At 42.0% G+C, this 11,571-nt stretch overlaps 1 protein-coding gene across 1 annotated transcript in view; it reads left to right on the forward strand.

The window, feature by feature from the left end:
• Positions 1 to 10,175, forward strand: part of kctd16b (potassium channel tetramerization domain containing 16b) — a 61,054-nt gene extending 50,879 nt beyond the window's left edge. The window contains exon 2 of the mRNA XM_044042601.1: positions 4,764 to 10,175. Within this exon, the coding sequence (XP_043898536.1) occupies positions 4,764 to 5,227 (464 nt within the window). The 3' untranslated portion in view covers positions 5,228 to 10,175. The remainder of the gene's footprint in view (positions 1 to 4,763) is intronic.
• The last annotated feature ends 1,396 nt before the right edge of the window (positions 10,176 to 11,571 follow it).

Genomic DNA, 11,571 nt, shown 5'->3' on the forward strand with positions numbered 1-11,571 from the left:
AATCAATCAGAGGGCAATCGTCCATACACTCCCACTGATGCACCAACGCATCGATACAGGCATTAAGGGAGGTAGAAGGTGTGTGTGTGTGTGGTTTGGGGTGTAGAGAGAGGGAGATGGTGGGGTGCTGTCAAGGCGAGTGTGTGTGTGCGTGTCAGTGTGCATAAATTAACTGTGTGTGAGTATTCAAGAAAATGAAGTCACACATGATTTGAGGAAATTATATTAAATTGACCACAGAAAATAAGTGATGGATGTTTTTTTTGTTGTTTTTTTTTTGTGCATAGTATGTTTGTGTGTTTATTCCATTTAATTGTGAGTGCAGTCAGGTCAGCCCCGGCCAGCTGACCATGGCAGAGACAAGTTGTTGATGTCCCTGCAGAGATCAATACAGCAGAGCCAGGAGCACCTGTCACAATTCATAGTCTGTTTGTGTGTATTAGTGTGTGTGTGTGTGTGTGCGTGCGTGCGTGTGTGTGTGTGTGTAATAGCAGGTGACTGTCATTAGACTTTGGTCAGACCACCTGCCTCTTCCCTCTGGAAGAGAAACAACATGAGATCACATGAATCGACTGCAGCACATTGAGCGTAACGCAGCGCGCACACACACACGCACACACACACACACACACACAAAGCAGGAGTTTGTGTAGTGAGTGATGCTGGCCAGAGGCACAGCCGACAGTCTAACACCTCTGATGACATGAGCGGGAACCCCACCTGACACCGGCCTCCCTTTTCTCTGCCCTACGGCATGCGGATCATTTCAAGGACAATGTCACTTCCACACTGGAGGATGACCCTAGGCAGGCACATGCCATGCACAACACGCACACTTTCAGTGCACACTTCTCTTTCTTTCTCCCTCACACACACACACACACACACAAACCACACAACATCATGTATGACGCATGGGGAGGAAAGGAGGCTGTTGTGAGGCACGCGCGCGCACACACACACACTGACCTACATCTGGCTTTCACATGGCACAACCACCACAAACTCTACAGTACATGGCAAAGTGGCATGTGCATGTACATGTACAAGTGTGCACACGCTAAGTGTGACCTTATCTTCACATGTGAGCGCGGGAGGCCATGGGGTCCTGCACAACATGGACCTGCACAAACATCGCACACATGCTGACACTGACTGAGGAGCAATTACACACAAAACAAACAAGTCCTGTGCAAACCAACGGTCATTACATGATGCTGTGTATAGACTGCTTAATGAGTGGAAATACCGTCTTAGTTCCTCCCAGTTCAATAGCTTTAACTTTAAAAGGTCAAGTATTGATTAACCACCGCACAACTTTAAGGCTAATGTTATTTATTCAGTTATTTATCAACTTTATTAATTCATCGTTCTCCCACTTTATCCTCCACATGAGGCTCGCGGGGGACGCTGGCGCCAATCTCAGCTGACATAGGGTGAAAGGCGGGGGTCCATCATTGATTTATTCCATTTATATTTAATTAACGTATTCATTCTTCCACACAATGCAGTACATTGGTCAGATACTTCATTTTGTCTTAAAAAAGTGCCACTCTGCCTCCGCTGTCTAAAAAAAAAAAAAAAGACTAATGCATAATGGAAGAAATTAAATATAAATGAAATTCCAAGAAAACAATACATCTCCAACATGATTCAGTTTCCATTGAACACAAGCAGCCGAGACGTCAGGATTCAAAAATGTTAGCAGTATCACAAGTTACCCCTTTAGAATGCAGGCACATTCTCGCAGTATAGCTACACCTCCTCCTCCTCACCTCCTGTGATTGATTCTACACCTCTCCAAAAGACGCTGACATGTGCGTGGGTGTGATTGACAGGAAGGGGAGATGCCATTTCCCTTAGACATCTCCAGACCGCTATGAACAATAAACCGCATGCTATTTTTGAATGAGCGCATGATTCCGGAGGAGATTTTAGTCACCAAAATATCACATTTATGGTATTTACAGAGCTGATGACGAGACATGAAAATTGTCCCTTCTCTTTGATAATTATGTTTGTGTCATAAAACAGACACGCACATTACCTGTTGTAGAACATGACGTTCGACATAATGTGCCAAATTACTGAATGAACTGTACACGGACAAGATATTGCGACTCTTAAATTGAGTGTTCAGGCACGAAGCAGGGGGAATTTATCACAATCCCCGCAGTTCAAATGACCTCGCGCGCCGAAGAACGCGCAAATGTTTAATTACAAACGTCCACCTGAGTGATGAACGCGGACTTCCTGTGAGCCACTCATTAACAACAAGTGTCATTTCTCCTCAATGTAATTGAAATCAAACAGTTTGTGCACGGCACCTATAGCCTTTCAAACTCTGAAACCTTGACCTTTAATTACGGCACCTTCGGCGGGCGTAAATCAAGAGGCTCTGGGCCGTGCTGCCACTTTGCATCATTCTGCCATGGTTAAGCAAAATTGGATTAGAGGTGTCTGTGTATGTCAAGGTTGAGGTGCATGTTTTGAGCCGTAATTAGAGCGAGAACTCTCGTAAACTGAAAATTGCACCTTGAAAGTGTCAACACAGGCTGAATTTGGAGGCCAATTTCACTGACTGAGATCAAAATCTACGAAATGTCAAATACTTTTAAAAAGGGGAAAAAAATGAATCTGAATACATATACTTGATTCTGTATGAATGAGGAAAATGCAGTGCGACACATTTTCACCTTCACCTCTATCATCGAAGACCGTTGGTTTTACAAATAGAACTGGGATGTGTTACAAAGCATCAACGCCGCATACTGATGCATCCTTTTAGGAAACTAATTAGACTAACACTGTGTGCATGAGCACGCAGACACCACTCTGCGACTTATTATTATAAGAATCTCAATTACTACGATGTGGATTTGAAATTCCCCCGTAAACGATGTCCTCAGCTGAATAATTTCACAGTCTCTTTCTCACATGGTTTGCAAAAAGGCGTGACAGAAAAATGGAATCGGTCAAAATGATAAATCACATCCCCACCTGGCAGTATTTAGCGCTAGTGGAAGCTAATGGCCATTTACAATATATCCGCGCAACGAAGTGACACGTCACTGTCAAGACTTGAGGGTCTGTGTAATTACAGAGAAACGCCGACGTTTGATCACAATGCGACACATCAGACACACAAACACATACTCGGACGCACTCACACACTTTGAGACTCTGTCTTTAGGACATTTGTCACGGCCGCTTCACTCACACCATCAGCACATTCACAGACGGGCAGATTGAACAATTCACCAAAGTCTGGGGCCATTTTTCACAAAAACACCAACTCTACGGCTGCATCTCATCAATTAAAAGACTCCCCTTTTCACTCAGACTGACATAGATTAACACCTCGTATACGGTTGGGTTACATTGTCTATTCCTGTCTGCAACTATCTTAGCATGATACATTTCTATTAGCGAATAATACCCATGGTGCATTGGTCTCAGGCCTCTGTGTGTTATTTGTGCGCACACATGAAAGCGATAAATGCCAGTGGCAATCAAAGATATCCTCCCCCCTGTACTCTGTCACTGCCTTTGATGACTGACGTTCATATACAGTAGGCAGTGTGAGTATGTGTATACAGTGGTAATCAGTGTCATTCCTTCTATTTCTACTCTCATTAATGTACAGCGGTGGAGATACGTCGCAGGCATTCACGAGAGTTGCAAACAAACAAAGTGGTCGGACGGAGCGACTTCTGCTCCGCTGCGTCCCCACAAACGGGCCAAATAGGCTGCCGAGGACAAAGCGAATTAAAAGCAGGAGACATTTATTTTAAGCCGCGTTATTTATAGTCTCGCGCTGCTCTGTAGCACATAAAAAGGAGCGGCGGTGCTATTGAAGTTGATGAATAGAAGACGCACAGAGAGCTGCTGTTTTTGTGTGTGTGTGGTAAAAAGGGGCGGGGCTCGAAAAATCATACGCGGGGGCAGCAGCGTTGCACGTCCACGTGTTTGCCTCGGGGGGCGGTTTGATCTCTCTTCCACACGAAACAGAGTGGAGTCCATCAGCAACAGATACCCCTTCAATTATTCAGGAGGTTAGCATGAAAAATAAATGGCTGTTTCCTGCAGTGAGAGGTGCGGTGCCACTTTTGGTTTCTCTGAATCTTTCAGCCCACTGTGTGCTCGCACAGAGGTTACGGTGGACAAGTGATTCCATTCAGTGATGATTATATATATATACTATATATGTATATATATATATGTATATATATACCTGGGTGCTTTTTCTATTGCCCTAGCATGACTGCTTTAGTGCTTTGTCCATTCATAAATGCATTTGTGGGTTTACGGGCCATTTTTGAGTGAAGGTAAGCAGGACAACAGGCATCCGTGTCGCACTGTAAATGCACACGGAACAAATTGTGCACACTGTGCGGTTGAGAAGCGTTTTTCAGAGGGTATAGGTTTTTGAACAATGCAGTCTTGTCACCCGGGCAGCCAGCTTATTTCCATGATTAGACTGGAAGGAAGCCAGTCGTCCCCGATGTCACGTCTCTTTGTTCTACGCGATAGTCACTTGGCATTAGTTGACTTTTTTGTCTTTTTGTCTGTCGTCGTCAGTGTTCTTACTTTTTCATCCTCCTGGCAGTCTAATTTGTGCCTCTTCTTTGTGCTTCTGTCTCATTATCCCTTCATGATGACTGGCCACAAGGAAAGAAATGATGGTGGAAAAAAAAGAAAAAAGAAAAACAAGCTCCGCAAAGGATGTAATGTCAGTTTCTTCTGCTTTCCTCTCGTTCCAGGTGGTTCCTCACGTTGGTCGTCCCCTCCATGTGACTGCTGCTGCAAGAACCACAAGGGTGACGGTGAAGGCGAGAGTGGCACCTCCTTTAACGACCTTTCCACCTCCAGCTCTGAAAGCCACTCAGAGGCCAGCTCCCCACAGGGAACAGTCATCCGTGGGCCGGTCAGCCGTCAGCAACACCCCCACGCCAATGTCCAAACCCTCGACAGGCCACTGAAAAAGGGCCCCGTTTCCATGATCCAGCAGTCCGAACAGCGGCGGAAGAGCGACCTGCTGCGCACGCTTACGGCGAGTTCCCGCGACACCAGCAGCTGCAAGAAGAGGCCGGTGAAAGAGAAGCCGACGGTGGAGGAGGAACTGGAAAAGTGCATTCAAGACTACCGCAAGATCAAGATCCCCGAGAGGTTCCCCGAGAGGAAGTACATGTGGCAGGCTGACCTGCTGAGGAAGTATCGCCTCTGAGGCGGGGAAAAGCGGCGGAAACGCGAGGCCAAGGATCAGTTTACATTTTTTTTGATTATGATTTTTGCAACAAATCAGTCGAGAAAATTTAACTCCAGATTCTGGGCGGTGGAGCGGTAGGCTAAACAAAGAAAGAAGGAAGCATCAAACTTCTTCGTATCTATGTGTGTGTGTGTGTAGGTTAGGCCCTCTGTGTGTACTGTCCGTATGTGCTTTGAGCAGTTTATCCTTAACGACCAATCAAAATGGGGAATAAGACATCCTTTATGAACTGAAACAACCAAACGAAGACTTAGCAAATGCACACACACACTGGCGTCCATCAGAGGAGCTGCAGTCTCACTCCGTAAAGACAAAAAAAAAACACTGATCAAGTATGTGAACGTGAGTGTTTATGTGTGTGAATGTACTTGCACCCAGGCGGCCTAGAGGTCACAGTTTTTGCTGTTTAGGACCTATTAATAATGCATGCCGTCCCGACAGGGCTCTAAATACACTTGGAGCTCTCCGCTGCCAGTGGAGTGTAAACAGGTGGGTCAATTACTTCACTTTTTATTTTGTTTTGGCAACATCTGCGGATCTCCGGTGCAGAAGGAGTTACGATTTCATCAGCACTTCAATTCATTTTCTTCTTATAATTCCATTGATGTTGCACATGCACATGCACATGCACATGCACGCACCCCCCCCGAGTGAATCAAATTTCTGTGCGCCGCATCGATTTTTGCTGCGTCAGCGAGATGTTGGGCAATACCCAATACCCAGGTTAGCGTGTGAGGGAAGTTAGAGTCAAGGATTTGATTTGATGACCACACCGTTGGGAAATACAAAGGCTCAATAAAGAAAAGTCCTGATTCGACATAAATACACACACACACACACACTCTTCCCCATTTATATCACAAATATTTACCCTCGCCCTCATTACTGCACACAAACGATCGGTGAGGTGACTTAAACCATGCCTACTGTGACAAGTGCAGTAAATACAGACAGAAGAGGATGGGACTGCTTCATTTGCTGTCAAACACACACGGATTCTTTCTACGCCGAGCGGCGGTCATCGATATTTATTGACGACGGGGTCAGTTGATGGAGCCGATCGCTGGTGGCTCTTGTTTACAGTTATTAATGAAGCCTCTGGGTGACTGATGACGACAAGCTGTTCATCTTTCCACTGGAAAACCAACCGTTATTCATGTATTCATTTACAGTCAAAGGGATTTAATGCAACATGTGGCAAACAAAGATTTAAAATGTGTGCTTTCAAATTATTATCAATTCAGAATTTATTTAAAATGACATGTACATGTGTGAGTAATAATAATAATAATGATATACTAGAAGTTGTTTACTTTAAAAAAGGTACGGAAACTGATATCGCGATCTCTGTTTTAGGAGATTTAAAAGGATTGAACTTGTATAATCATCAAAACAAAAAAGGCATCAGAGTTTAACATGTTAAAGTGTCTTTTGTAATTCAGATAAAAGGCACGGCGTTACGTTACGTGAAGTGCTGCAGAGGAAAGAAAAAAAAGAATCAAACCCGCATGTCACATCAGCCGTATGAAAGATTAGATTTTTAATATGTTTTGCAAAGTTTAAGTGCTCACGTGTAAACGTGTTTGTTAATCATAGCTTCAGGTGCAAAGCAAGGTATTAATGAACGACGCGACGGCTACGACAAAAAAACGTTGAATTATAAAAGTTTTAAACATAATGGATTGAGGAAAAGTTGGGATTTATGAACAATCAGCTTTTGCAAAGCACAAACGACTTACAATTCCATTTGATCTAAAAACACTCCAGAGTAATTAAATAGAAATATACATTATATATACACTCAATTTATTTATCCTGATATGTTAATAATAATAAAAAAAGATGACTACAAATGTTTTATGACACTTATTTTTCTATTCAAAAGCTCTTTTTTGAATTAATATAGAATTAAATGTTTCCCCCTTAACTATTCGCCCTGTAAGAGAAGCACTTCAGGAGATTTCCACACACATTCAACGTTGTCTGTTACAGTTATTATAATATATATACATATATATATATATACCCTGTTATATGGTTGCAATAGGTGCTAGATATAAAAACAACCATTGTCCTCACGTCGATACCATGAATATGACTTATTTTTCTACATTGCTGGAATAGTACATTTTCATTTCATCCGTTTAAGTTGATAACACACATCATTGTGTAAGTAACCACCATAAATCACACATAACCAGAATAATGTATTATACTCCGCTCTGTATATAACATGCAAACCCATGAGGCATGACAGCTACTCTGTTCCCGGTGATGTAGTAGACTCGCGCTAATGTAACACAGGCATTCTTGTTTCATCATCTGGAGCGCGAGGGACATTAGAGACGAGGGAGAAATTATACACGCCTATAGCACATACACACACACACATATATATATACATATATATATATATATAACAAACGATAAATCAGTCTTTGTTATAAGTGAAAAGTGTCACAAACGGATCGTCTGCTCATTTGTCGACCGACTCGTAGGAGAAAGTCGTCGGTAACCGAAGACCTTTCAGCAGCTGGATTGCAATCAATCGATCGATCAATGGATCGATCACATGGCTCAAGAACATTATAGGAAAAGAAAAAGAAGCAGGTTCACAACTCAGAATGTTTAGCTGTGACCCTGGAGCTTTTGTTATTGTGCAGCACATTCAGAAAGTGTGAGGACAGTGATTTCTCACACACACACACACACACACACACACACTGTTTTGGCACTGCACTCCAGAACATTGGAGTGGATTTATTATTTTTTTTTTAAAAGGGTGAAAGTGCTGACTGTTAACTTCTAAACTTGAACCATATGGTGTAAAACTTTTGTTTCCCCCTCTCACAGCTAGGATAGTGTAGCGGGACAATGACTCTGCGCCTACAGGCAAGACTCCAAAGTATATTCTATACTTCAGTGTTGGTGCCTGATCAAGTTTATCATTTGTCTGTGATCCAACTGGTGGTGATGATGGAGAGAGTGGGTGAAGGAGAGCGAAGACAGCTGCTGCAAAGGCCTTACAGGGTAAGAGACAAGGATGAGCAGCACCAAGCACCAAATTATTCATATCTAAAGGTTCATATTTCATACACCATTCATCTAAAAAGGATGTAAATACCCTCCGGTGAAAGCAAAGCTGAGAATCAGGACTTATATGTGCTAGTTATTCAAGTACAGAGGACATCACTCCTTGATTTGATGCATGTTAGGATTCAGTACTGTACCAATAAAAGAAAAACACATCGTCTTTTATCAAATTCAAGAATCTACTAAAAGTGGTTTGAATTTCCTGAACCAAAAATGTTAATTTCAACACATTTTTCCATTCAATTGAGGTTCAAACCAATCAGTAACAAACAGCAATGGCTTACTTTATTATTATTTTTGCTATGGTGTGAGCGCCGTGACCTTCTTCCCCGCTGATGAAGGGCGTTGTCAGTTACTCGTACAAATATTATGTGTTCTAACCACTGCATCGTCAATCATCATTGCATAGTTATTTAAATATCCTTTCATAAAAGAGATTTTATGTCATATTTATCTCGCACACGTCACACTCATTTCAGGGGAAACAGTGGATAATATTGTCATGATCCTGTTTGCTCGACTTTGCCTGCCGTCATGAAAAAGACATTTGGGTTTGTTTACTTTCAGTGACATAGTGAGCCGGGATCCGTCGCTGGTAATGAACTATAGACGTTAGACACGAGTAGAAATGCTGCTGAACAGACATGCAGTGAAATGGATCGCACACCCGGAGGCCTTTTCGAGGAAACTACCGCTGTTTTTTGCACAATGTACAAAGTTAATAAAAAAAAATCACACAGGAAAGTATTTCAAAAAAAGAGAAACAACTGCGTTAATAATGCACAACACAGCCACAATATAATAACAATAATAATAATACTAATGTGAGGATTGTGAGAGAGTTTTGTTGTATTGTAGATCAAGATTTTCAGATTTCTACCCTAGAGCATGTTAGACCATTATTGAGTTCCGTGAGACACGAAATGAACAAATGTAAATGTTTTGCTAAAGAACGAGTGTCTTCTGTGTTAGACGGAGAAGAGAAAGCGGCGATGTTCACGTTGTCAGTTTCTGTTGGGTTCTTTTGGAGTGCCAGGCGACAGTGTGATTTTTCTTTTCTTTTTCTGAAGTTCTAGTTCTATATTGCAAGTAAACCCTGTGGTCATGTGTGCCAGCCCTATTGTTTTCCCCTCCTGCCTTTAAAGAGCCTGCAAAGAAAAATGCATTATTGTCCGATACCACCACGGTAAAACAACGGGGCGTCTGTTTTTGATGTATGTTGTTCTGACTTAAAAAAAAAAAAGAAAGAAAGAAAAAAGAAAATATGGTTAAACATTGTGAGCATGTTGGTATACAGAACAGATTCCACTTAGTCTGTTTGTGTGAAAATGATTATGTCAAATACTGATATTTAACAGAAAAAAAGAGAAACCTTCAAAAAAAAAAAACACAAAAAGATAAGCACAAACGTGTCGATAGTGTCTGCTGTTCCTCTACAGTTGTATAACATTATCAAATTAAAAAGTCAGCTCTGCAGCTTGACCAAACTCCTGCAACACAGAGCAAGTCTCACTACACGTTTAGGAACGGTATAGAGTTTGTCGTACCTGTACAATGTCGATAAAGATTCTCGTGAACCCCGTCTTTCAACACTCGTCCGGCTTTTAAACTAAACATTTACTTCAATGTGACTCAAAGAAGTAAATATCCAGTCCTGTGAGAGTTGCCCTGTGTCCCAGGTGTGAGGTCCTGTTAACTATGGCTGCCTTTAGAGACAATATCATTCATCTGAGAGTGTTTAGATACAAAGTACAGTATAGTCATTTTCAAAATGTATGAGTGCAACTAATAAACAAGATATTCTGTACAGTGACCCGTACGTCGTATTTATTCTCAATGCGTGTGGATGTGGATTTTAATCCAGGAAGTTTAACCCTTGGTGCTCACAGTGCAGGTGCTAAATTGCTGTGGGAATAATACACAACTCCTTATATGGACATCCTGGGGGCGTGTGTTTTCCTTTTGGTTCATAAAAACGAGCCAAGTGAACTTTGAACTTCCACATTTCACAACTTCAACCCGACTTTTTGCTCAGGTGTGTTTATAAAGTTTGTGACAACTCATTTTTGTTTTTCATCAGATTGCCTTGGTTGTGCTCTACATTGCACATTCTTATAGCCTCAGTATATACTGTACGTTTAACCATAGTCATGCCGAAATGCTTAGTGTTCTAAGGGCAGTTTGTGTTGACACAGGTCAAGAGGAGGACACACTGTGAAATTAGTCGATGTTCATTTTACATTAAGGCATATTAGAAGCATAGCAGGTGGTGAGGGTGATACGGTATTCATTATTATTGCACTATTTAAGAAGAACATCAGCCTTTGTGCTTACTTCTTCAAAACCTCACATCCATATTGAATACAGGTAATCAAGGGTGAGAGAATATAATGACATCTTTAGTGTCCAAAACATCACATTTTATAAATCTGGCTACTGGTAATGAAATAAAATGGTGATGATCATTCATTTAATAAAGAAAAACAATTAAAGTATATAGACCCTGAACTGGACCTACAGTACTGTATGAAACAAAGCAGCCTCAGTGAAGAGCCTTCTTATTAAAAGGTCAGGCAAAATTACAACTGACAGCTGACTGACTTTAAGACAGGACAACAAGCAGGAGGCTGGCATGGCAGGAAATACTAAAGAGGAGAGCAGATAAAGGAAAAAGCGAGGAAATCAAGCAGAAAACCAGCGGCTCAAGCTCCAACAGAGAGTCAGACAAACATCAGACGTCAAGTACCCTCGACACTGCAAGTACTGTACGAGGCCAAGGAGAATGTGAAGGCCAGCTATAGGGAGGTGATTCAATCAGGTAATCTGCAGGAAGCCAGACATTTGAGTGCCTCATGCTGTGCAGGTGAGTGCGTGAAGGTTGGTAATGACAGCTGAGTTGACTATAAAAGTTGAAATGACAGAAACTGGCACCAGTGTTCTGTGTGGAGTCTGTGCATGTTCTCCCTGTGTGTGTGTGTGCGTGTGCTTTCTCCAGTTTCCTCCCACATTGGACACTCAAAATTGCCCGAGGTGTGGCGACCTGTCACCCTGTGGCCCTCATGCGGAGCATAAAGCGTTAGATGATGAATGAATGAATGAACAATGCAGTTAATTTCATACTTTATGTAATATGGGGATGGAGACACAGAGGCCAAGCTTGGAGGAAAATCATGAACAAAAAATGTAAAACAACAAATTAAAAGGAAGAT

Source organism: Solea senegalensis, linkage group LG13, assembly GCF_019176455.1.
Source record: "Solea senegalensis isolate Sse05_10M linkage group LG13, IFAPA_SoseM_1, whole genome shotgun sequence".
NCBI classification, from domain to species: domain Eukaryota; kingdom Metazoa; phylum Chordata; class Actinopteri; order Pleuronectiformes; family Soleidae; genus Solea; species Solea senegalensis.